Raw genomic sequence first — 27,642 nt, forward strand, 5'->3', positions numbered from 1 at the left:
TGGGTTTGCCCTGGGGGCCCGGTGATGGTGGTGAAGGGGTGCCGTTGGTTAGGAAAGGAGTTTTCTGCGTACTCACTCAGTCCAAGAATACTGACACCGACAACTTGTACACCAGAATTCTGAGCACCGCTGCAGCAGGGAGGGAGCACGCGTGGATCCGTTCCCGATGGTGTTGCTTGTTACCCTGTGACCTTTTCCGTGGCACTCTCTTCACTATTTGGACCCTGTAGTGTGGAACTAGTCGGGTCCCGCTCACCCGTATGGCTAACGGAGTGAGCTTGCTCTCAGGGTTCACACTTGGGATTTTCTGGACTATGAATTGGGAAAGTCCTATCCCCTCGTTGCGCTAGTACCCCGATTTTGGAGCGGATGGAGGATAAATCTTGAAGACTTCACTCTCGTCGGGTAAATTACCAGGCTGCGTGAAGCTACTGCCCGGCCTAGGGTCCACGTACCCCGTCATGCCCTGGCCCCTGCCCGGAGATGGCTCAAGGCTGCCGGCTGCCCTCCTCGGCAGATCCGTGCCCCTTGACACGATCCCCTGCGACCAGGGTTCCAGCTCCTACCAGGCCCAGACCAACGTCTGCCACCTAGTATTTACAAGGAACCCTGCTCCTGACCTCCTCTCTCCTGCTCCTCATACTCCTCACTCCTCTCTTCTAACACCAGACAGACGGGCAAACAGACAGACGGGCAAAGAGAAAGACATGGAAAGAAACAGACCTGGAAAGAGACAGACCTGGAAAGAGGCAGCCCTGAAAAGAGACAGACCTGAAAAGAGACAGCCCTGAAAGGGACAAACGGGGAAAGAGACAGCCCTGGAAAGAGACAGCCCTGAAAAGAGACAGACGGCGAAAGAGACAGACCGGGAAAGAGACAGACGGGGAAAGATACAGACCTGGAAAGAGACAGACCTGGAAAGAGACAGATGGGGAAAGAGACAGACCTGGAAAGAGACAGACCTGGAAAGAGACAGACAGGGAAAGAGACAGTCAAAGACGATACAGACAGACACACACATAGAGACAGTCACAGAAATAGAGAGATAGACAGACACAGAGATGGAGACAGACAGACTGATACAAATACAGACAGAGAGATAGAAACAGACAGAGACATAGACACAGACAGACAAAGAAAGACAAAGACAGCGACACACAGACAGGGACTGGGAGAGAGACAGAGAGACAATTACTATACCGGGCAATGCCTGGGTAGTACAGCTAGTGCACTATAAATCTAATATATAAATCTGAGTGTATGTGTGTATGTATGTATGTATGTCTGCATGTCCGCTAAAGGAATCTGAACCGTCGCATTTACATTCACGAAATTTTGCACAGACACTCCATGTGACTCAGGGAACGACATAGACTATGTTTGGGTGGGAAAATTTAACCCCGCGCTTTACAGTTAATTTCCAAAAATCCTGTCTCCATTAAACTGAATAGAGGTGGGAGCTACAGGCTATTAATAGCAAATGTCAGTGGTTGCTATAGGAACAAAATAAACTGTTAGTATAAGAAGCTTATGTGTGAGGTAATATGATGTCGGTGGGGAGACGGATAGAGAGAGACAGAAAAAGACAGACAGACAAACACAGAGAGAGACAGACGTGGAAAAAGACAGATAGAGACAGACAGAGACAGCCGAGCAAAGAGACAGCCCTGGAAAGAGACAGACAGGCAAAGAGACAGACCTGGAAAGAGACACACGTGCAAAGAGACAGACCTGGAAAGAAACAGACCTGGAAAGAGACAGGCCTGGAAAGAGACAAACCTGGAAAGAGATAGACCTGGAAAGAAATAGACCTGGAAAGAGACAGACGGGCAAAGGGACAAATGGGCAAAGAGACAGTCGGGCAAAGATACAGACAAGTAAAGCGATAGACTTGGAAAGAGACAGACCTGGAAAGAGACAGACCTAAAAAGAGACAGACCTGGAAAGAGACATCCCTGGAAAGAAACAGTCCTGGTAAGAGACAGCCCTGGATATAGACAGACGGGCAAAGAGACAGCCCTGGAAAGAGACAGCCCTGGAAAGAGACAGCCCTGGAAAGATACAGCCAGGCAAAGAGACAGACGGGGAAAAAGACAGACTTGGAAAGAGACAGCCCTGGAAAGAGACAGCCGGACAAAGAGACAGATGGGGAAAGAGACAGACTTGGAAAGAGACAGCCAGGCAAAGAGAAAGACTGGGAAAGAGACAGACTTAGAAAGAGACAGCCCTGGAAAGAGACAGCCCTGGAAAGAGACAGCCCTGGAAAGAGACAGACGGGGAAAGAGACAGACGGGGAAAGAGACAGACTTGGAAAGATACAGACTTGGAAAGAGACAGAATGGGAAAGAGACAGACCGGAAAAGAGACAGAGGGGCAAAGAGACAAAATGGGAAAGAGACAGACCGGGAAAGAGACAGACCGGGAAAGAGACAGACCGGGAAAGAGACAGACGGGCAAAAAGACAGACTGGGAAAGAGACAGAATAGAAAGCGACAGATGAGGAAAGAGACAGACAGCGAAATTGACAGACCTAGAAAGAGACAGACCTGGGAAGAGACAGACGGGCAAAGAGACAGATGTGCTCATAGACAGATGAGCAAAGAGACAGACGAGCAAAGCGACAGACCTGGAAAGAGACAGATCTAGAAAGAGACAGACCTGGAAAGAGACAGACGGGGAGAGAGACAGCCCTGGAAAGAGACAGTCGGGCAAAGAGACAGCCGGGCAAATACAGACGGGCAAAGAGACAGCCTTGGAAAGAGACAGACGGGCAAAGAGACATATGGGGAAAGAGAGAGACAGAAAGACAGACACAGAGAGAGAGAAAGAGAGACAGATACATAGATGGAGACTGATAGACTGATAGAAATACAGACAGAGAGCTGGAAACAGACAGCCAGAGACATACACACAGATAGATAAGGAAAGAGACAGACAGAGAGACAGACAGACAGCGACACACAGACAGAGACTGGGAGAGAGACAGAGAGACAGTTACTATCCCAGGTAACGCCTGGGTACTACAGCTAGTCTACTATATTAAGCTCAATGTATGTGTGTATGTCCGCTAAAGGAATTTTGCACCGTCGCATTTACAATCATGAAATTTTGCACAGACGCCTCATGTGACTCAGGGAACGTCATAGACTGTATTTTGACAGGAAAATGTAACCCCGCGCTTTACAGTTACTCTCCAAAATCCTGCTTCTATTAAACTGAATGGAGGTGGGAGCTACAGGCTATTAATAGCAACTGTCAGTGGTTGCTATAGGAACAAAATAAACTGTTAGTATAAGAAGCTTATGTGTGAGGTAATATGATGTCGGTGGGGAGACAGATAGAGTGAGACAACAAGAGACAGACAGAGACACAGACAGAGACAGACGGGCAAAGAGACAGACCTGGAAAGAGACAGACCGGGCAAAAAGACAGACGGGCAAAGAGACAGATCTGGCAAGAGACAGACAGGCAAAGAGACAGACGGGCAAAGAGACAGACGGGCAAAGAGACAGACAGGCTAACAAACAGACCTGGAAAGAGACAGCCCTGGAAAGAGACAGCCAAGCAAAGAGACAGCCGGGGAAAGAGACAGATGGGAAAAGAGACAGACTTGGAAAGAGACAGATGGGGAAAGAGACAGCCGGACAAAGAGACAGACGGGGAAAGAGATAGACTTGTAAAGAGACAGCCCTGGAATGAGACATCCAGGCAAAGAGAAAGACTGGGAAAGAGACAGACTTAGAAAGAGACAGCCCTGGAAAGAGACAGACCTGGAAAGAGGCAGCCAGGCAAAGAGACAGACGGGGAAAGAGACAGACTTGGAAAGATACAGACTTGGAAAGAGACAGAATGGGAAAGAGACAGACCGGAAAAGAGACAGAGGGGCAAAGAGACAGAACGGGAAAGAGACAGCCGGGCAAAAAGACAGACGGGGAAAGAGACAGAATAGAAAGAAACAGATGAGGAAAGAGACAGACAGCGAAATTGACAGACCTAGAAAGAGACAGACCTGGAAAGAGACAGACGGGCAAAGAGACAGATGTGCTCATAGACAGATGAGCAAAGAGACAGACGAGCAAAGCAACAGACCTGGAAAGAGACAGACCTAGAAAGAGACAGACCTGGAAAGAGACAGACGGGGAGAGAGACAGCCCTGGAAAGAGACAGTCGGGCAAAGAGACAGCCAGGCAAATACAGACGGGCAAAGAGACAGCCCTGGAAAGAGACAGACGGGCAAAGAGACAGATGGGGAAAGAAAGACACAGAGAGAGAGAAAGAGAGACAGATACATAGATGGAGACTGATAGACTGATAGAAATACAGACAGAGAGCTGGAAACAGACAGACAGAGACATACACACAGATAGATAAGGAAAGAGACAGACAGAGAGACAGACAGACAGCGACACACAGACAGAGACTGGGAGAGAGACAGAGAGACAGTTACTATCCCAGGTAACGCCTGGGTACTACAGCTAGTCTACTATATTAAGCTCAATGTATGTGTGTATGTCCGCTAAAGGAATTTTGCACCGTCGCATTTACAATCATGAAATTTTGCACAGACGCCTCATGTGACTCAGGGAACGTCATAGACTATATTTTGACAGGAAAATGTAACCCCGCGCTTTACAGTTACTCTCCAAAATCCTGCTTCTATTAAACTGAATGGAGGTGGGAGCTACAGGCTATTAATAGCAACTGTCAGTGGTTGCTATAGGAACAAAATAAACTGTTAGTATAAGAAGCTTATGTGTGAGGTAATATGATGTCGGTGGGGAGACAGATAGAGAGAGACAACAAGAGACAGACAGAGACACAGACAGAGACAGACGGGCAAAGAGACAGACCTGGAAAGAGACAGACCGGGCAAAAAGACAGACGGGCAAAGAGACAGATCTGGCAAGAGACAGACAGGCAAAGAGACAGACGGGAAAAGAGACAGACGAGCAAAGAGACAGACAGGCTAACAAACAGACCTGGAAAGAGACAGCCCTGGAAAGAGACAGCCAAGCAAAGAGACAGCCGGGGAAAGAGACAGACGGGAAAAGAGACAGACAGGCAAAGAGACAGACGGGCAAAGAGACAGATGGGCAAAGAGACAGACAGGCTAACAAACAGACCTGGAAAGAGACAGCCCTGGAAAGAGACAGCCAAGCAAAGAGACAGCCGGGGAAAGAGACAGACGGGAAAAGAGACAGACTTGGAAAGACACAGATGGGGAAAGAGACAAACAGGGAAAGAGACAGCCCTCGAAATAGACAGACGGGGAAAGAGACAGACAAACACAGACGGGGAGAGAGAGAGACAGACACATATATACAGACAGACACAGAGATAGAGAGAGTCAGACAGACACAGAGATGGAGACAGATAGACTAATACAAATACAGACAGAGAGATAGAAACAGACAGACAGAGACACAGACACAGACAGACAAAGAAAGACACAGACAGAGAGACAGACAGCAACACACAGACAGAGACTGGGAGAGAGACAGAGAGACAGTTACTATCCCGGGTACTACAGCTAGTAAATAATAAAACTATTATAAAGATTTTGGGCTTAACTCATGTTTTTGAACACACTGCTAATATTTTGAACACAACTGTATGTGTGTGTATATATATATATATATATATATATATATATATATATAAATATTGAACATGTCATCAATTTTCTAAGTAAATATATTTATGAAGGTGCTATTGACATGAATTTCTCACCAGCTATCGATAGAAACCAATTCGATCTACACAGACAAAGACATCAAACAATGGATGTCCATAAATTTAGTGATGTGTAATAATGAGAAATGACAGGGAAAAAGTATTGAACACACTTACTGAAATTTATTTAATACTTTGTGCAAAACCCTTTGTTGCTGATTACAGCTTCAAGGAGTATTCTGTATGCAGAAACTAGTCACATGCATTGCTCAGGTGTGATTTTCACCCATTCTTTTTCACAAACACTTTTGAAATCCTGAAGCTTCTGGGGCTCCTTCTATAAACCCTGAGCTGTAATTCCTTGTATAAATTTTCTGTTGGATTCAGGTTAAGTGATTGGCTGAGTTATTCTCGCAGATTTATTTTTCTTTCTCTGAAATTAATTGACAGTTTAATTGGCAGTTTTTGGTATCATTGTCTTGCTTAGATATCCACCTTCATTTCACCTATTCATTTTAGTAGATGGCAGCAGATTTTTATCAAGAATGTCTCAGGATATTTGTTCATTCATCCTTCCTTCAATTATATAAAGATTGTCAGTGTTGTATGTTGAAAATCAGCTTCACACCATGATCAGGATGTTCCCACCTGCAAACTTCACTGTTGATATTATGTTAACCCCTTAACGACGGCGGGCATTAATATTACGTCCCTGCAGTCATAATGTTAATCCCCACCTGCTGCTGCGGGCTGCAGCCGGGGATCCATGCACATGTCAGCTGATTTGTACAGATGACATGTGTACCTGGCAGGTACGAGTGGAATTCCTATCCACCCGTACCTGTTAACCCCTTAAATGGTGCTGTCAAGATATTAACAGTGATAGCGGTAGAAGTTTACTCACCGCCTGATACCGGAAGTCACGAGATGTGATCACGTGGATCCGGTGGTTGTCATGGTAGCACAGGGTGATGTGATAACTCCTGTAGCTCACACGACTAAGGTCCTTTAACCAGCAGCCGAGTACTGCCGGTTATAAGAGATGATCATTTCTTCCGGTCTGAGCAGTGCTGCTCTGATCGGAAAAAATGAATGAGCGATCAGACAGCTGATCATTATAGCCCCCTAGGGGTACTAGTAAAATAAAATAAAAAAGTTTAAAAAAAAGTTTTGAAAACTTTTAAAAAATAAAAAAACCTAAAACTTCAAATCACCTCCCATTCACCCCATTGAAAATTAAAGGGTTAAACAAATAAAAAATATACACATGTTTGGTATTGCCATGTTCAGAAATGCCCAATCAAACTATAAATCAATTAATCTGATCGGTAAATGGCGTAGCGGCAAAAAAATTTCAAACTCTAAAATTACATTTTTTGGTTGCCACAAATTTTGTGCAAAATGCAATAACCGGCGATCAAAACGTAGCATCTGCACAAAAATGGTAAAGTTAAAGACATTAGCTCGAGACGCAAAAATAGGCTGTCACTGAGCCATAGCTCCCAAAAAGTGAGAACGCTACGGGTCACGGAAAATGGTGCAAAACGTACTCCACTTTTTTCGGACAAACATCAGGCATCACATTGACACATTAGTTTTAACATATAGTGAACACAGTGAATAAAATGTCTCAAAAACTATAGTGCAAACGCCCTTTTTTTTTTTTTGCAATTTTTCCGCATTTGGAATTTTTTTGCTATTTTCCAGTATACTATATGGTAAAACTCATGGTTTCATTAAAAAGAACAGCTCGTTCCACAAAAAACGAGCCCTCACATGACCATATTGACTGAAAAATAAAAGTTACGTCTCTCAAAAGAAGAATGGCGAAAATAAAAATGGAAAGCGCAAAATCTGCCGATTGTGAAGGGGTTAAAGGCCTCCAAATAGTGGTGTAAATAGAGTTTGAGGAGCTCAGATGCAAAATTTTGACCTGGGCGCCCCCCCACATGTTGGTCAGTTGTACGGGCCCTTGTGACATTCTATATCCTATAAAGACATTAGAATTGTCCTCCTTCCCATTATGTAGTAATGTCCCCCATCCTTTTATAATGTACCCCCTCCTGGGCTCCTTCCTGGTAAATATGTCCAGCTTCTTGAAAAATTTCCTCCATCCTGGTAAACATGTCCCTCATTCTGGTGTATATACGACCCATCCTGATAAATGTCCCCCATCCTGGTCTATATCTCCTCCATACTAGTATATATGCCCCCATTCTGGTAAATACAGTATGTCCCCTTTCCTGGTATATATGCCCCATCCTGCTAAATATGTCCCCCATCCTGCTAAATATGTTCCCTATCCCAGTAGATATCCTCCCATCCTGGTAAATGTCCCTTTATCAGTGGCAATACAACACGCGAAACGCGCATTGGGGTACAGCCTTCAGTAGAAAATTCCCTGCACCACCTTCACCTTACTCTACAGAGGTAACAATACTAGATATTTCTGGCAGATACACCTCTGTCTACACTTTTTCAGTCAGAAGCTATGGTAGGTTTCGTGATATTGGCACTACAGTTTCTCCTCTAATCACTTTGGTACAGGAGTTGCTCCTACTGAATTCTTTCCCTATGTTGTCTCACTCAAATCTTTTCCTCTTTAGGCATGTTTGCCAACAATATTGTTTTGTTCACAAACTTCTGATTTTCTTGTGGGACAAATATTGTACTAGAATTTTTTTTTCTGCTATATTGATTATTGCTTGTGATTGCACATTGACTATACCTGAACTTTAGCATTATTGTTGTTATCCTTTTTCATTCATTGTCTTTTGTATTTCAAGATTTTAATCAAGTACATTAAAAGTTATATTTTCTATAGCACTCTTTGTCCATGTTTTTCTCTGATTTTTCAAATCATTGCATTCCAGACCCAGTCGCACTCATCAGAGACTAGTCTATTGACTTTTGTCTCATAACGTATTTACAATCTTTTATTGTCCACTTTTGTACTTCTTTGCAAACTCATGCTGACACTTCATATTATGATATTGAAGTCGAGGTGTGTTCATCTTTATTCGGTCCACCATTCCAAAGGTTATGAAGTGATAATGAAATGGAGGTGGGGTAGCTGAGGGAGAAGAAATTAAAGTATAATAAATTAGGGGTGAAGTGAAAGGGAAGATATAAATGTATAATGAATTGGGGGAGAGGATGTGCAATTATGAACTGGGGGGGGGCTGGAAAAGTAAAGAGGTAACGGGTTGAGGACAGAGGAGAGGGACTGGTAAGGAATTGGAAGAGAGGGTACAGTGGTTTATTTATATGGTTTATTTATATTTTAATTGGACAAGGGTAAAGTTGCTAATTATAGTTACTGACGAGCACCATGCTGACTTATCAATTTATATTTTAATTGGCTAATTTATATTAATAGATTGATAGGTAATATATGGCTAATATACACTGTGTGCAGAATAATTAGGCAAATTTGTATTTTGATCACATGATAAATTTTATACATGTTGTCCTACTCCAAGCTGTATAGGCTTGAGAGCCAACTACCAATTAAGTAAATTAGGTGATGTGCATCTCTGTAATGAGGAGGGGTGTGGTGCAATGACATCAACACCCTATGTAAGCTGTGCTCAATTATTAGGCAACTTCCTTTCCTTTGGCAAAATGGGTCAGAGGAGAGATTTGACGGGCTTTGAAAAGTCCAAAATTGTGATGTCTTGCAGAGGGATGCAGCAGTCTTGAAATTGACAAAATTTTGAAGCGTGATCACCGAACAATCAAGTGTTTCAAATAGCCAACAGGGTCGTAAACAGCGTGTTGGGCAAAAAAGGCGCAAAACAACTGCCCATGAATTGAGGAAAATCAAGCGTGAAGCTGCCAAGATGCCATTTGCCACCAGTTTGGCCATATTTCAGAGCTCCAACATTACTGGAGTATCAAAAAGCACAAGGTGTGCCATACTTGGGGACATTGCCAAGGTAAGGAAAGCTGAAAAACGACCACCTTTGAACAAGAAACATAACATAAAACGTCAAGACTGGGCCAAGAAATATCTCAAGACTGATTTTTCAAATGTTTATGGACTGATGAAATGAGAGTGACTCTTGATGGGCCAGATGGATGGGCCAGAGGCTGGATCAGTAAAGGGCAGAGAGCTCCACTCCGACTCAGATGCCAGCAAGGTGGAGGTGGGGTACTGGTATGGGCTGGTATCATCAAAGATGAACTTGTGGGACCTTTTCGGGTTGAGGATGGAGTGAAGCTCAGTGTAATCGCACGGCTCTGTCTGTGCGCAGCAGTCTGCTTTGCGATCACAGGTGAAGGACTCACCGGTGACCGCAAATCCCCTGAGTGACTGAAGTGAGCCACGCGATCAGCGGTGCCGCCACTCAGGTGACCTGCGGCCAGCTGCAGTCCTCCACCTGAGAGCGGTGGCAGCGGGTCACCTGAGTGACTCACTGCAGTTGCTGCGTGTGTGCCACCTCCATGCCAGCAGCCGGCGCTGCTCGGATCCGGGGCCTACGGTATGGCTCGAGGGGTTCCCCGGACCCGGGGGTCTCGCGGTCACTTCGAATAAAAGGGGGACATATTTGTACGGGGTTGATTGTAGAATGTCTGTGACGCCACCCACGATGTGCGACGGCAGGGGCCCGCTCGCCCAGATGGACCAGGGGATAGTTGGTTACTCAGTATTGAATGAATCACAAGAGTCTTTTGGTAAACCAAGGTGCTGGTGGCCGGCTGCCGTGGCCGGTTGTACTCTGGTCCTCTCACCCGGGCTGGTGGTCGCTGTCCTTTCCTCTGCACTGAGTTTGTGTATTGTGGGCTGCCTGGTTTGGAACTCAGGAGTCCGCTCCCGTCTTGCTGTGTGCCTAAGGAGCCATGCCCGCAGAAGCTGACCCGTGGGATCTATGGGCCCTGGCGTTTTCCCTATCCCTATCTGTGGGTGGTTGTCATCTTTCAGGACTTTGGTTGGGACAGGACCTATAATCTTGCCCTCAATCAGTTAATTAGCTAGGCCGCTGGTTTCGGTCCTGGCTTCAGGGTCCGAGTACCCCCTCTGTGCACGGTTTGCGGTCGGGGTCTCCGGTGTCGGAACCTGTGGGCTACAACACTTCTCCGGTCCTCCTCGGATCTGCCAAGCCGTCTTCCCGTCTCCTGCTGACGGAAACCACCGTCTGCCACCTAGCCAAGGTACCAGGGCTCCGACGCTGGCACCGTTCAAATTGAACTTCCTCTGCTGGAGCTACACCTAGCTCCAGCCCACACTCCTCTCCACTTGAACTTCAAAACTTAACTAACGTTTACTTTTCTGTTTTCCTTCCCCCAGGCTGTCTAGACCCCCTAGGTGGGCGTTTCCTTACCACCTGGTCCTGCCCACTGGTGTGCCTGTTTTGCCCTAAGGGTGAGTGACTAGGGTTTCAGGTCGGCTGTATGTTACCTAGGTGAAGGAAGGTGTTATGCGGGGGCCTATTTGTGACTACCTGGTTTTGCCAGGGCGTCACATGTGGAAATGACAGAGAGCAGCGGTTTTCCACGGCCGCTCCTGTCAGCTTCATGTAGCAGAGCTGGCTGCGTCGTGGGACCTCATGAGGATTACGCCGGACCTGGAGGGGTATTTGAGGATTTTAATAAAGTGGTGAAAGAGGGTGGGGTTTTGTCTTTTATTCAAAATAAAGGATTTTTTCAGGTGTATGTTTTTATTTATTTTCACTTACAGTTAATCATTGGGGGTGTCTCATAGACGCCTGCCGTGATTAACCTAGGACTTAAAGGGAACTATGGGCTGCCATAAACTCCTTATTACCCCAATTGCCACCGCACCAGGGCAATTCGGGATGAGCCGGGTAGAGTCCTGGGGTTGTCGCATCTAATGGCCGGAATTTTCAAAAGCTTCAGAAGTCACCGGAGCAGTGTGACAGCTGTGCAGCGCCGCGTCGGTGATTGGTCAGTGATCAGTGAGTATGAGAGAGGGGGGAGAGGGAGAGACCTACAGACAGAGAGAGAGACCGAAAGACCTGCATTGTCTGTCAAAAAAGCGATTACTTGGGTTTGAGAGCTGTTAAACGCCGCGTGCTGCTCTGAGCACGTTATTCAAAGACACCAGAAATGCAGTCACGCTCCTTCTACAGGCTGTGCCAATACTATTTCTGCCTTTTCCCATCCATTTCAGCCGTTTCCTCAGTCCCCACAGCTCGCCGTTAGGTCCAACATGAAATTATTCGAGTTTCCCATAGACTTACATTGCGCATCGAATATTCGCGAATAGCCAAATAGTGCCAACCTATTCGTCGGATATTTGTCGAAACAGATATTTTGGTATTCGATCATCCCTAATGGAGAAGGCTTGGAATGGCTCATGATCCAAAGCACACCACATCCTCTGTAACACATGGTGGAGGCAGTGTGATGGCATGGGCATGCAAATTCAACAAAATGCACTAAGGTTGATTGGAGCAAAGAAGTGGAATATTCTGAAATGGCCGAGTCAATCACCAGATCCCAACCCCATCAGCATGTATTTCACATACCTAACACAAAACGTAGGCAGAAAGACCCACAAACATGTAACAACTGTCAACTACAGTAAAGGCCCGGCAAAGTATCTCTAAGGTGGAAACCCAGTATTTGGTGACTTCATGGATTCCAGGCTTCAGGAAGCCATTGCCTCTAAAGAATTCTCTATGAAGAATTAAAAATGGACATTTTATTTATGGAAAAGTTAATTTGACCAATTACTTTTGAGCCCTGAAATGAAGAGGCTTTCTAGAAAAATGGTTGCAATTCCTAAACGTTTCATAGGAGAAGTTTACACATCACTTGCATCTCAGTTGTTTCATTTTAAACACAAAATAATGGCGTGCAGAGGCCAAATCACCAAGATTCAGTCACTGTCCGCATATTTCTAGACTTAACTGTACATGTGACAAAGCGAATAGCCAATATTAATAAAATAAATGAACTGGCACAAACTGGTCACATGATCAAGGTCTGCTGTAGTATCATATGAATAGGGGTTATATTAGCATAAACACAATATATGTGCATAAGCTTGGTACACATGCAAATTCACAAACATGCTCAAATAGATAAATCATGAAGGATGCCTGCGAATAGACGAACAGCCGACATTAATTAAACAAATGAATCAGCACAAATTGGTCACATGATCAAGGTCAGCTGCTCAGAATTATCATATGAATTGAAGCTATATTAGCACAGACAATAGATCGGTGCATAAGATGAGCACGCATGTGCAATAAGAGTAACCAGCGAAGCAGATAAAGATATATGTAAGGGAAATCAGTATATTTATTAGGTGCAGGATGAACAAAAGGGAGGCACTTTTACTGTACAGCGCACCAGGGTGGTGCAAATGCACTTTTCTTCTTCATTTGGAGCAGTGTCAAAGTGGGGGGAAAAGTGTGGAGAGTGCTGTAGAAGTGATCAGTCATAGATGTCTGTGTGTTATTTTCTACAGAGACAAGTTTTACTGTAGGTGGAAGAAATCACAGTGTGATGCGCCGGATGAAGAAGAAAAGCAAAAATTAATAACTTTATTTGGATGCATTATTTGTAAGTCTCCGGATTTACCAGTAATACATACACTTATACAACCTACAGAGTGTCTTTATATAATATCACTGGTGGTAATATTAGTGCTAGTATTGTAGTTTTTGATAATGATCAGTATGGTGGAATTATTCAGTTCCTATGTGGTGGTAATATGTGGTCCGGTCATGGTGTGGTGGTAGTTATCCTTTGAATGGCATTCTTGGTATATTTGTTTTTGTATAGTGGATTTTTTAACAATAATGAGATTGTGCTTATACTAAGACACAAAGTAGTGAAAGTAGTGATAATATATGGTCAATGTGTGGTGGAATTTATCCTCTTTATGTAGTTTCTAATTGGTATATTAGTTTTGGCATAGCAGACTTGTTGAATAATAGTATGGTGATATTGATTATTTGTCAACTGTATTACTACTATTTAGAAGTAATACTTAGAAAATGATCTTATTGATGTGTTATCTATGTGATTTAAATATTTTATATGTACTCTTTTTTTAAGATGGGGATGGGCAAACACATATGTATTTTTGTCTTTTTTTATCTTTTATTACATTTTATGGGAGGGAGAGGAAAGGATGGGAAAAAAATAGTAAATCAATTTTTGAGGTATGTGCACAGGCGTCGTATCTATGTTACATCAAGGTGCTACAGTCAAAATTGACTGTTATATCTGGGGGTTAAAACAGTCATTTTAGGGGAATCACCAGCTGTAGGCACCATCTGAGGCTCTTCTGTTGGTTAGCCCATCTGACGTGTTATCACATGTATGTCACACCTCAATGGCGACGTTGTGCCAGGCTGGCTAATCAAAAGAAGAGCTGTGGATGCAATTAGATTAGAGAAGGTTCTCAAATCTCTCATCAAGTGACCACAGATTACGGATATTCTTATGGATGGGGTCCTGTGTATCCACGCAAAATTTTTGCTTTTTCCACAATGGTTTTTCTAATTTTTCTGGTCATAGCTTATTATGATTATACATTTTCTTAAGTGGAGAATTCTCTATTATTAACTGTTAAATGCTGTATTGATAGTGAACTCTGAACAGTGAACCAGGGGTCTATCTAAAGGGGGGCACGTAGGGCACTTGCCAGGGTGCAGCTCACAGGGCAATGCCATCGGTCCTCCTGATCCAGTGGTCCGAGGTGTCTCCCCAGTGGCTGCAATTTGCAGCCCCACAAAGTGGGATCGGCTATTCTCTGAGCTAGCAATCAATTGTACTCATGTCTTCCAGGTGTGGGTATAATTGAAGCTCTGACTGCCTGAACCTCCGTGTCAAATCATCTGATCACGCTGCCTACAGCAATCTCCGTTGCCACACAGGCACTTAAGAACGTTGATGTGGTAAGCACTGTACTGGAGCTGAAAAAAAAAGATTTATTGTAATTGTATAGGGTGGGGTAATTTGAGGAGACAGTATGGGGAGCAGGGGGAGAATGGGTGCGGAAATATTATGGGGAGGGGGATATATGAAAATACAGTATGGAAAGTGAGGGGGGATGTGAGGAAACAGTATGGTGAGCGAGCGGGGGATTATTGCAGACACACTATAGAGAGTGAGGGGGACTGTGTGAGGAAACAATATAAGGAGAAATGGGGGGAATTAGTGTAGAAACAGTATGAGAAGAAAGGATGTATGAGGAGAAAGAATAGAGAACAAGGAGAGCAATGCGTTATAGGTGAGGACCTGACATTGCAATTGATGTACCAGATACTGATGATTGATGTAGTGATGGTAATGTATTTATGTACTAATGGTGTTTATAGTGATTTATTTATTTACTGATGGTGGTTTTGGTGATTTTTTTTCACCTAATAATGGTAGGTCTGTTTGATGTATTTCTGTAATGATGGTGGTTCTGGTTATGTATTCATGTACTAATGGATGGTGGTCCTGATAATTTATTACTGTTCTTCTGGTGGTTCTAGTGATGTATTAATGTACTGATGGTGGTCCTGGTAATGTATTTCTGTTCTTCTGGTGGTTCTGGTGATATATTTCTGTTCTGATGAGGGTTTTGATACTGTGTTTCTATACTGATGGGGGTTCTAGTGATGGATGTCTGTACTTCTGGTGGTTCTGGTGATGTATTCTTGTGCTGTTGTTAGTTCTGATCCTGTACACATGTTACAATCCATAACATAATGATTAATGGGGTTGTCTCACAGCATGCGCATTACACACTCTCAGGATTCTCTGGTGCTGAGAGTAGAAAGTCCTGAAAGTTATCATCTGCTGACATAAGTACTTGTGCCAAGTAGACATGCATGGCCTTGCCAAATACAAATACAAGTGAATTGAATAAGGCCGGACACGTCTAGTAGGAATTTAGCCAGAAGTATGCAAAATGCATACTTGCGCTCACATGACCGTCCACTCTTGCCGCCGGGACGGGAGAACCCTTCAAAAGTGTGCAGACACCTAGAATGATTGCAGACATTCATCACAAACCTGGACAACCCCTTTAATTTTAAAACGAAACACTGTAGTATGCCCAATCCAAACAGTCTCAGGATTCAGCTCTGCTCTCAGTGAAAACAGCCACTCAATTACTACTCATCTGCAATTTTCATACTTACAGTCACATGGCAACCAGATTTTCTCTTGCTTCAATCAATGAAGCATAAGGCTGCTTTCACACTACTTTTTTTTAACATGCGTCATGAACGTTTTTTTGCTGCAAAAGCGGATCCTGCTTTTACAGCAAAAAAACGCATGCAAACGCATGTGTTATTTTGCAGGATCCTGTCACTTTAAGTTTATGGGCGGGCATTGGACTCATGTGATCGGGAGTGAGGGGAATTGAACGTGACAGACTGGGAACCGGCATCTAACAGCTGTGGAGGCTCGTAACCAAGCTAAGCATCGGGTAACTTGCTTGGATACGCGATATTTACATTGGTTACGAGCGTCTGCAGCTGCTAGGAGCCGGCTCCCTGCACACGTTACCAACGTAAACATCGGGTAACTAAGACCGCGGTTACCCGATGTTTACCTTGGTTACGAGCGTCCTCCGCTCTCAGGCAGGGGAGAGTGGAGAGAGAGGGAGGGGGAGGCAGGGAGGTGGAGAGAGAGAGGGAGGAAGGGAGAGAGAGAGGTGGAGGGAGAGGGAGGGAGGTGGAGAGAGGTGGAGAGAGAGACTGATCACGCGAGGCTGGTTTCTGGGCATTCTCAGTAGAGCAAGCAGGATCCTGTCTATTAGCATGCCAGCGTTCACATGCATTTGCATGCTGTTTAGTCAGGATCCAGCAATTTGCAGTATTTGGACGCAGCTCAAAAACGCTACAAGTAGCGTTTTTGAAATAAGTTAAAAAACTGCAAGTCGCCGGATCCTTACTATAACGCACGCAAACGCAGGTGAACGCATGTAGAAGCGAGTCCATTGCAAATGCATTGAAATGAAAACGCATTTGCACTGGATCCGTTTTTGCGTTAAAAAAACGTTAATGACGGATGTTAAAAAAACGTAGTGTGAAAGCAGCCTAAGCTGTACTTTTTCACTGAACATTGAGAGAATTAGGAAGAGCAGGTAGTTGGCACGTGACTTTAATGCGGGCTTTAGACGAGACGAGCTATCGTGTGATGCATCGTCGGGGTCACGGTTTTCGTGACGCACATCCGGCATCGTTTACGACGTCGTCTCGTGTGACACCTCCGAGCGACGCAGTATTGCTCACAAATCATGAGTCGTGTACTCGTCGCTCAGTTATAAAAAATTGTTTAATTAAAATGGCGCCGGTTGTTCCGTACCCGGGGCAGCACACATCGCTCCGTGTGACACCCCGGGAACGATGAACACAAGTTACCTGTGTCCCGCAGCTCCCGGCGGCTATGCGGAAGGAAGGAGGTGGGCGGGATGTTTACGTCCCGCTCATCTCCGCCCCTCCGCTTCTATTGGCCGGCGGCTGTTTGACGTCGCTGTGACGCCGAACGTCCCTCCCCCTTTAGGAAGAGGATGTTCGCCGCCCACAGTGAGGTCGCTCTGCAGGTAAGTACGTGTGACGGGGGTTTCACGACTTTGTTCGACACGGGCAGCGATTTGCCCGTGACGCACAAACGACGGGGGCAGGTATGATCGATCGTGAAATCGCACAATCAGTCGACTCGTGTAAAGCAGGAATTAGCATGCAAATCACATATGAGAGGTCACATGATGACTACACAAACCGCTTGAGTTGGGGGGGGCACAAACTGAATTTTTGCTCCAGGTGCCAGAAAACCTAGATCCACCTCTGCAGTAAACATACACTACATTATATTTAAATTTCAAGGTGGATGGGAGGAAAGCAGGGCACTACTCAGCAACAACCATAAGCTTTTTGTAAAATCCAAGCATGCAGGCTGAATCACAGCTGATCCGGGGTGCACATGTGCATAAAGTTCAGATTATATCCAATGTGGAAAGAGGAAAAAACGGCACTCACCAAATCATTGCTGTGCAGGTTGCAGCTTTATTTCAAGCGCAGAGGTTACATGTGCGGTGGGGGCTGGTGGGGAGGGAGAGGACGCCGGACACGTACACTACATTATATTTAAAGTGGTTGTCCACTACTAGGACAACCCATTCTGATTCCACGTTTCCCCGAGATAAAATAATAAAGCCTATACTCACCTCCCATACCTATGCCGTTCCAGCAGTGCTGTGCCAGAGCTCACATGAGGTTGTGACATCATGCAAGTCCCACAACCAATTGCCACAAGCTTCTGTCCCCCCGTCTTGGAACCAAGCGAGTTAATCAACAGGAAGTGAGCACTGCAACTACGCTCACTTCCTGTTGTTTGTTTGGTCCGAAAGTGAGAAGACAGCAGCCGCTGCTGATTGGATGTGGGGCTCGCGTGATATCACAATCCCACATGAGCCCTGCTAGAATGGCACAGGTATGAGAGGAGAGTATAGGTTTTATTATTTTACCTGGGGGAAACGTGGAATCAGAAGGGGTTGTCCTAGTAGTGGATAACCCCTTTAATATGAAGCCAATATGAAGCACGATATATAGTATAGAAGCTGATAGAATGTGGAATGATAAAGTAAATGGTGAAGAAACAAGTGTGATTGCATACAGATCTTTTAGGGTTGCAATTTTACATTCAAAATTGAGTAAATCCGGCCTTTAGCACAACACTAAAAGAGTTAAATAGATGAATGTGCCATGGAGCTAGTCGTATCAAATCTCTTAGAAAGCTCCAGAGAATGAAGACAAGTAATACTTTGGTAGTAACAGCAGTAACGTTAAGTACTCTACATACTGCATGGAAGACCTGTCATGTACAATAGTTCTGTCACACATGGTAGCTGTCACCAACACTGCAAGGCAAGCAAAAAAATCTCTATCTACTTGATGCATTTAGTCCAGAAAAAATACAAAGCTGACAACTAAAAGCCAGTGCACACTTAATATCACATACCGGACTAGATACATTACCTGCCCACCGTCCATACTGTGTGAGGTCCGCCTTCCACCAGTGGGATATAATGTGATTTCTCAGCCCACGTATTACCTTCCATGTCTGCGATATCACGATATAAGCAGCTGCCAATATTCCAAAAAGGGTGAAACCCTGAGTGCACAGACAGGACTCGTCTCCTGCCATGCTGCCACTGAGTAGTGAGGAGACAAGCTGGGAAGTGCTGAGGCAAGGACCTCCTCTCTGTATGACATGACACAGGGTTCCACTATCTCATATCAGAGACACACCAGAACACACATGTATGCGCATAGATTCCATGTCCAAGGTCAGAAATCAATGTAGAAATACGGCAGTAGTAAAAGAGTGACAGCTGTATTGTGACTAAAAAAATGGCAATCAAATATAAGAACAGAAAAATGGAACGGAAAGAATATGTTTATATTCCGGAATATCTTACTCGTACCAATAATAAATTCTAAAATCTAATTACTAAAATATTTTACAATACAAGTTTGATTAAAATGAAGAAAAAATGATCGTAACTGAGTGTTATTTATTTAAAATGTCATTTTTATGCCGGGGAAAAAAAATGAACAAAACAAATATAATACAAATCCACAAAAAAAAATCTTTCTATGTGAGGTCCCTCCTAGCTAGTCTATGGTATATCAGCAAAATGAATAGAAACAACACTGTAAAAGCTACACTGGTTATATCATATGAATAGAGCCAACGTCTCCAAAACCTCTAGCGCTATCTGCTGATATTTTCCTACACAAACTACCCATACCTACAAATTACCTCACCTGTAAAATGAAAAAAAATTCCGAAAAAATGTGCATTAATTACACAAAAAACCTCTGATCTACTATACCAACACACCATATCCTTTGCATGTGTCGCGGGCGGAGGGGACGCGCTCGCCACGCTCGGGTCCGGGGCTTCTGCTGCTGTTGCTCGGTGGCTCGAGCGGTGGGCCGGACCCGGGGACTCGAGCAGCGCTCCTCACCCGTGAGTGAAAAGGGGATGGTTTGTTTGGGGAGATTGTTCGTGACGCCACCCACGGGACGTGGTGATGATGGCACCACCGCTGCTGATAACGGGGATCCCGGGAGAGATGGTAGGGAGCAGCCAGGATGTTGTCCCCTCCGTGGGTAGGGGGGTTGGTGATCCCGGGGCCCGGTGGTGTAACGGGGAGGCTGGATGGCTGGGGTGCAGGGACTGCGCGGCGCGGTGCCGGATGGCACTGGTGTACTCACTCAGACAATCACTGACAGAGTCTTTGGTAAACAAAAACAGCCGGATGGACGGGTCCTGCAGCCGACTGCAGTGTTGTTGTTGTGCTCTCCCCGGATGGCTGATGGTGGCTGTCTTTCCCTGCACCTGTTAGAAATGTTCTGACTCCTGTGGTTGCCCACCGGTAGTCCGCTCCCCGGCGTATAGGTGCCGTAGGAGCCCGTTTTGCCCGCAGGCGCTGGCCCTTGGATCTCTAGCCTGTGGCGGTGGCTGTATATCCTCACGGTGTGGACTGTTGCCTTCTGTCAGGACTTGGTTGTTAGGAAACCCCTGGGGTTCCTGTCACACTCGGATTTGACTATTGACGGCGGCTCCAAGCCTGATTGGGGTCCGATGGCCCTGCCTGTGTACTTAGCTTCACTCCGCTCCCCGGTTCGGTACCGGTGGGCCACCGCCCAACCCCGGTCCTACGGTTCCACAGAGTTCTGCTAACTCCTGCAGACGGCCACCACCATCTGCCAACCTTGCTGTCAGTGCCTGGGCTCCTACCCAGACACCTGCAATTTGTGACCTCTCACTTTCACCTCCTGAACAAATCTGCTCCTTTTCCCGCCTCCAGGCCTGTGAACTCCTCGGTGGGTCGGGCCAACCGCCTGGCTCCGCCCCACCTGGTGTGGACATCAGACCCTGGAGGGAGGCAACAAGGGTTGTTGTCTGACTGTTGTAACTGCCTAGGGTGGGGGTGTGTATGTTGGTATGTATGTGACTACCTGACTAGTCCAGGGCGTCACACATGCAGATACCCCAACTATGGAACTGACAGTGAAATTAGGGATTGAGATGTATACTGTTCTTTTATGTATACACCGTGTACAGAATTCTTAGGCAAGTTGTATTTTAGAGGATTTTTTTTTATTGATCAACAACTATGTTCTCAATCACCCCAAAAGACTCATAAATATCAAAACTTAATATTTTTGGAAGTTGGAGTGGTTTTTTTTAGATTTGGCTATCTTAGGAGGATAATGGTTTGTGCAGGTAATTATTACTGTGCAGAATTATTAGGCAACTTAATAAAAACCAAATATATTCCCATCTCACTTGTTTATTTTCACCAGGTAAACTAATATAACTGCACAAAATTTAGGAATAAACATTTCTGACATGCAAAAACAAAACCCAAAACAATTAGTGACCAATATAGCCACCTTTCTTTATGATGACACTCAACAGCCTACCATCCATAGGTTCTGTCAGTTGCTTGATCTGTTTACGATCAACATTGTGTGCAGCAGCCACCACAGCCTCCCAGACACTATTCCGAGAGGTGTACTGTTTTCGCTCCCTGTAGATCTTACATTTTATGAGGGACAACAGGTTCTCTATGGGGCTCAGATCAGGTGAACAAGGGGGCCATGTCATTATTTTTTCATCTTTACTGGCCAGCCACGCTGTGGAGTAGTTGGAGGCATGTGATGGAGCATTGTCCTGCATGAAAATCATATTTTTCTTGAACGATACCGACTTTTTCCTGTACCACTGCTTGAAGAAGTTGTCTTCCAGAAACTGGCAGTAGGTCTGGAAGTTGAGCTTCACTCCATCCTCAACTTGAAAAGGTCCCACAAGTTCATCTTTGATGATACCAGCCCATACCAGTACCCCACCTCCACCTTGCTGGCGTCTGAGTCGGAGTGGAGCTCTCTGCCCTTTACTGATCCAGCCTCTGGCCCATCCATCTGGCCCATCAAGAGTCACTCTCATTTCATCAGTCCATAAAACCTTTGAAATATCAGTTTTAAGATATTTGTTGGCCCAGTCTTGACGTTTGATCTTATGTTTCTTGTTCTAAGGTGTTCGTTTTTCAGCCTTCCTTACCTTGGCCATGTCCCTGAGTATGGCACACCTTGTGCTTTTTGATATTCCAGTAACGTTACAGCTCTGAAATATGGCCAAACTGGTGGCAAATGGTATCTTGGCTGCTTCACGCTTGATTTTTCTCAATTTATGGGCAGTTATTTTGCGCCTTTTTTGACCAACACGCTTCTTGCGACCCTGTTGGCTATTTGCCATGAAACGCTTGATTGTTCAGTGATCACGCTTCAAAAGTTTGTCAATTTCAAGACTGCTGCATCCCTCTGCAAGACATCTCACAATTTTGGACTTTTCAGAGCCCGTCAAATTTCTCTTTTGACCCATTTTACCAAAGGAAAAGAAGTTGCCTAATAATTAAGCACACCTTATATAGGGTGATGATGTCATTACACCACACCCCTCCTCATTACAGAGATGCACATCACCTGATTTACTTAATTGGTAGTTGGCTCTCAAGCCTATCCAGCTTGGAGTAAGACAACATGTAGAAAAAGTATCATGTGATCAAAATACTCATTTGCCTAATAATTTTACACATAGTGTATGTTTAAGTTATTTTTTCTGAGTATATATACAATTTTTGATGTTGCCATATTATGGCCCCATGAACCAGCCTAGATGTTAAAGAGGTTGACCTTAAAGTGAATCTGTCACCAGGGTTTTGCTCCCCCATCTGAGAGCAGCACAATGTAGAGACACAGACCCTGATTCCAGCAATGTGTCACTTACTGAGCTGTTTGCTGTCATTTAGATAAAATCAATGTTTTCTCTGCTGCAGATCTAGCAGTTATACAGAGCTCATGAACATGCTGGACTACCTGCAGTAGGACAAGTAGTCCTCTAATGATAATCTACTGCTGATTAAACAGTGATTTTATCAAAATTTCACTAAGCTACCCAGTAAGTGACACATCGCAGGATCTCTTCCTCTACATTATGCTGCTCTCAGGTTAGGTGGAAAAAAACCTGGTGACAGATTCCTTTTAAGGAATTTTATTAAAGAAATACCCATTATAATTATTTTTTTTAATAATTATTAAAACACTGCTATGGATTTGGTGTTTCCTGCTTGCCCTGGAAGTGATGGCATCTTGTCCATAAGTCACCTGACCACTGCAGACAATCACCAGCTTCCATAGTGACCTTTGCATGTACTACACGTGACTCCTGAGGCCAGTGATTTGTTGCAACTATCATGTGACTAATTATTGGGATACCATTAGTTCTGTTACTAACAGGGGAATATTAGAGCGGCAGAGATGTTATGTAAATATTTCTCCATATTAATGAATATCACTGACTTCTGTAGGCATAGGGATCAGTATTTCGGAGAAGAGAAAAAAAAAGAACAAATCATTATTTTCAAAAGAAGCAGCAAGGCAGTACTAGTTTATTTATTATACTTGCTTATATAGCAGCATTAATTCCATAGCGCTTAACAAACATCATAATCATCACTGTCCCCATTGGAACTCACAATCTGCATTTCATATCGGTATGTCTTTGGAGTGGGAGGAAATCGGAGAACCTGGAGGAAACCCGCACAAACACAGGGAGAACATACAAACTCTTTGTAGAACCCAGGACTGCAATCTCAGATTGTACCCCATCTATATTTGGATTGCTATTTTACTAGAACCCAGGACTGCAAAGCAACAGTGCACTACTAACCACTGAGCCACCGTCAGGGCCGTATTTACCATTAGGCACCCGTGGTCCCGTGCCTAGGGCGGCAGGATGCAGGGGGCGGCACCTTCTAGCAGTAAAAAAAAAAAAAAAAAAAATATTTTTTTTTTTTTTTTTTTTACACATTCATTAAATCTGCTGTATTTTCGGAGGGGGGAGAGGCGCACCTTTATTTATTTGTATCCGCGTCAATTAAGACGCGAATGCAGACAAACTGCGGCGGCCGGGCACAGAGAGCTGATTGACCCCGGAACTGCCGGCGCCTGCACTTCCGAGGTCACAGGCGCGCCAATCAGCTCCTTCCTCTGTGCTGCATCCAATGCTGTGTGGATTTCACATGCAGAGCTCACAGCAGGACGCTGCAGAGGACGCCGCGATGGAAGCCGGTGTCAGAAGAGGATACTCACGTGAACCAGGAAGATGACGGCGGGCCCTGGAGCAGGTAAGTGCTCGCAGAGCTGAAGATTCATAAGGAACGTGGGGGGTGTCTCTAATGCAGACTGGAGATCTGCGTATGGGGTGGGAGGAGAGAGGCTGATACGGTGGGAGACTTGGGGGAAGAGAAGCTGATACTGGGGGAGGCTGGGAGGAGAGAGTATGATGCTGGGAGGGGGGAGGCTGATGTTGCGGAAGGCTGGGATGGGGGGAGGCTGATGCTGATGCTGGGGGAGGCGAGAGGCTGATACTAGGGGAGGCTGGGAGGAGAGAGGCTGATGCGGGGGGAGGCTGATGCTGGGGGAGGCTGATGCTGGGGGAGGCTGGGAGGAGAGAGGGGGAGGCTGGGAGGAGAGAGGCTGATGCTGGGGGAGGCTGATGCTGGGAGAATTTGGGAGGAGAGAGGCTGATGCTGGGGGAGGCTGGGAGGAGAGAGGCTGATGCTGGGGGAGGCTGGGAGGAGGGAGGCTGGGAGGAGGGAGGCTGATGCTGGGGGAGGCTGGGAGGAGAGAGGCTGATGCTGGGAGAGGCTGGGAGGAGAGAGGCTGATGCTGCGGGAGGCTCGGAGGAGAGAGGCTGATGCTGCGGGAGGCTGATGCTGGGGGAGGCTGGGAGGAGAGAGGCTGATGCTGGGGGCGGCTAGGAGGGGGGAGGCTGATGCTGGGGGAGGCTGGGAGGAGGGAGGCTGATTCTGAGGGAGGCTGGGAGGAGAGAGGCTGATGCTGGGGGAGGCTGGTGCTGGGGGAGGCTGATGCTGGGGGAGGCTGGGAGGAGGGAGGCTGATGCTGAGGGAGTCTGGGAGGGGCTGGGAGGAGAGAGGCTGATGCTGGGGGAGGCTGGGAGGAGGGAGGCTGATGCTGAGGGAGGCTGATGCTGGGAGAGGCTGATGCTTCGGGAGGCTCGGAGGAGAGAGGCTGATGCTGGGGGAGGCTGGGAGGAGAGAGTGATGCTGGGGAGGCTGGGAGGAGAGAGTCTGATGCTGAGGGAGGCTGATGCTTCGGAAGGCTCGGAGGAGAGAGGCTGATGCTGAGGGAGGCTGATGCTGGGGGAGACTGGGTGGAGAGAGGCTGATGCTGGGGGAGGCTGATGCTGGGGGAGGGAGGCTGATGCTGAGGGAGGCTGGGAGGAGGGAGGCTAATGCTGAGGGAGGCTGGGAGGGGGGAGGCTGGGAGGAGAGAGGCTGATGCTGGGGGAGGCTGGGAGAAGGGAGGCTGATGCTGAGGGAGGCTGATGCTGGGGGAGGCTGGAAGGAGAGAGGCTGAGGCTGGGAGAGGCTGGGAGGAGAGAGGCTGATGCTGCGGGAGGCTCGGAGGAGAGAGGATGATGCTGAGGTAGGCTGATGCTGGGGGAGGCTGGGAAGAGAGGCTGATGCTGGGGGCGGCTAGGAGGGGGGAGGCTGATGCTGGGAGGAGGGAGGCTGATGCTGGGGGAGGCTGGGAGGAGAGAGGCTGATGCTGGGGGAGGCTGGGAGGAGGGAGGCTGATGCTGGGGGAGGCTGGGAGGAGGGAGGCTGATGCTGGGGGAGGCTGGAAGGGTGGAGGCTGATGCTGGGGGGGCTGATGCTGGGAGGAGTGAGGCTGATGCTGGGGGAGGCTGGGAGAAGAGAGGCTGATGCTGGGGGCAGAGAGGCTGATGCTGGGGGCAGAGAGGCTGATGCTGGGGGAAGCTGGGGAGAGAGGCTGATGCTGGGGGAGGCTGGGAGAAGAGAGGCTGATGCTGGGGGCAGAAAGGCTGATGCTGGGGGAAGCTGGGGAGAGAGGCTGATGCTGGGGGAGGCTGGGAGAAGAGAGGCTGATGCTGGGGCAGAGAGGCTGATGCTGGGGCAGAGAGGCTGATGCTGGGGGAAGCTGGGGAGAGAGGCTGATGCTGGGGGAGAGATGCTGAAGCTGGGGGAGGCTGGGGGGAGAGAGGCTGAAGCTGGGGGAGGCTGGGGGGAGAGAGGTTGATGCTGGGGGGGCTGGGGGGAGAAAGGCTGATGCTGGGGGAGGCTGATACTGGGAGAGGCTGTGAGGGGGGAGGCTGATGCTGGGGGAGGCTGATGCTGGGGGGGCTGATGCTGGGGGAGGCTGGGAGGAGTGAGGCTGATGCTGGGGGGGCTGATGCTGGGGGAGGCTGGGAGGGTGGAGGCTGATGCTGGGGGGGCTGATGCTGGGAGGAGTGAGGCTGATGCTGGGGGAGGCTGGGAGAAGAGAGGCTGATGCTGGGGGCAGAGAGGCTGATGCTGGGGGCAGAGAGGCTGATGCTGGGGGAAGCTGGGGAGAGAGGCTGATGCTGGGGGAGGCTGGGAGAAGAGAGGCTGATGCTGGGGGCAGAGAGGCTGATGCTGGGGGAAGCTGGGGAGAGAGGCTGATGCTGGGGGAAGCTGGGGGAGAGAGGCTGAAGCTGGGGGAGGCTGGGGGGAGAGAGGCTGAAGCTGGGGGAGGCTGGGGGGAGAGAGGTTGATGCTGGGGGGGCTGGGGGGAGAAAGGCTGATGCTGGGGGAGGCTGATACTGGGAGAGGCTGTGAGGGGGAGGCTGATGCTGGGGTAGGCTGGGAGGAGTGAGGCTGATGCTGGGGGGGCTGATGCTGGGGTAGGCTGGGAGGAGTGAGGCTGATGCTGGGGGGGCTGATGCTGGGGGAGGCTGGGAGGAGTGAGGCTGATGCTGGGGGAGGCTGGGAGAAGAGAGGCTGATGCTGGGGGCAGAGGCTGATGCTGGGGGCAGAGAGGCTGATGCTGGGGGAAGCTGGGGGAGAGGCTGATGCTGGGGGAAGCTGGGGGAGAGAGGCTGAAGCTGGGGGAGGCTGAAGCTGTGGGACGCTGGGGAGAGAGAGGTTGATGCTGGGGGGGCTGGGGGGAGAGAGGCTGATGCTGGGGGAGAGGCTGCTGGTGAAGGCGGGGGAGAGCGGCTGCTGCTGGGGGAATGGGAGAGAGGGGCCAATCCTAGAGACAGAGGACAAGGGTTGAGGGATAGTGCAATGACAAAATCGATGGCGGTGGAGTGTAAGGACTCAGAATGAGAGGGGGCAGCATTGGGAGCTTATTATGGAGAAGGGGCAGCATGTGTGGGATCAGTATGGAGTGGAGCAATGTAGGGGAGTCAATATCAAGAGTGGGGTAGTGTGTGTGTGGGGGGGGGTGTCTCAGCATAAACGTTAGTGTGGTGGTCTTAGTATGATGAATGGGGCAGCATGGAGGTGTCATTATGAAAAAGAGGAAGGCAGCATTAGGAGCTCATGGAGAGGGGCAGCATGCATGGGACATTGTGAGGAGGGAGCAGCATGCATGGGACATTGTGAGGAGGGGGCAGCATGCATGGGACACTGAGAGGGCAGTATGCATGGGACATTGTGAGGAGGGGGCAGCATGCATGGGACACTGAGGAGGGGGGCAGCATGATGTGAGGTCAATGTGCAGATCATATTTCATAACTGAGGAAGGTGTGGTGGGTATAATTTATAAGGGAGGGCAGTGTGTAGTTTATTAGGGGCAGTGTGACAGTCACAGTATATAAGTGGGGACGGTGTGGTGGGAATATTTTATACTCATGCTATGTTTTGATGTGCCTGTGGTGATCCCCATTGGGGGAGGGGGTTAGTGCCCTTTGTTTCTCATTGATACTTTTTCAAGTGTTTTACAGAGTAGATCTGCCTTAAACAGATGTCGTGTGCGAAAACTCAGTGTTACGTTGTCACTAAGGGGCGCGACCACTTAAAGTGCCTAGGGCAGCATAAAGGCAAAATACAGCCCTGGCCACCGTGATGCTTCAGTGTGAAATAAATGGAAGGTCTATAGTACCAGACATACTACTGTTTCA

The 27,642-nt window shown here is 47.2% G+C and overlaps 1 protein-coding gene and 1 long non-coding RNA gene across 4 annotated transcripts in view; one reads left to right on the plus strand and one right to left on the minus strand.

Annotated features, from left to right (window-relative positions):
* The window catches only part of LOC142303766 (very-long-chain 3-oxoacyl-CoA reductase-like), a 96,636-nt gene extending 77,801 nt beyond the window's left edge, over positions 1–18,835 (minus strand). For 2 of the 3 annotated variants that reach the window (XM_075345466.1, XM_075345464.1), the window contains exon 1: positions 18,633–18,835. In XM_075345466.1, coding sequence (XP_075201581.1) covers positions 18,633–18,801 — 169 coding nt within the window. In that variant the 5' untranslated portion in view covers positions 18,802–18,835. Of the gene's footprint in view, positions 1–17,821; positions 17,922–18,632 lie in introns of those variants that run through there. The other variant, XM_075345467.1, reaches the window with a different exon arrangement.
* The window catches only part of LOC142303767 (uncharacterized), a 138,048-nt gene that overhangs the window by 76,541 nt on the left and 33,865 nt on the right, over positions 1–27,642 (plus strand). The gene's annotated exons all lie outside the window — the stretch shown is intronic.

This window comes from Anomaloglossus baeobatrachus, chromosome 4, assembly GCF_048569485.1.
Source record: "Anomaloglossus baeobatrachus isolate aAnoBae1 chromosome 4, aAnoBae1.hap1, whole genome shotgun sequence".
In the NCBI taxonomy this organism is placed as follows: domain Eukaryota; kingdom Metazoa; phylum Chordata; class Amphibia; order Anura; family Aromobatidae; genus Anomaloglossus; species Anomaloglossus baeobatrachus.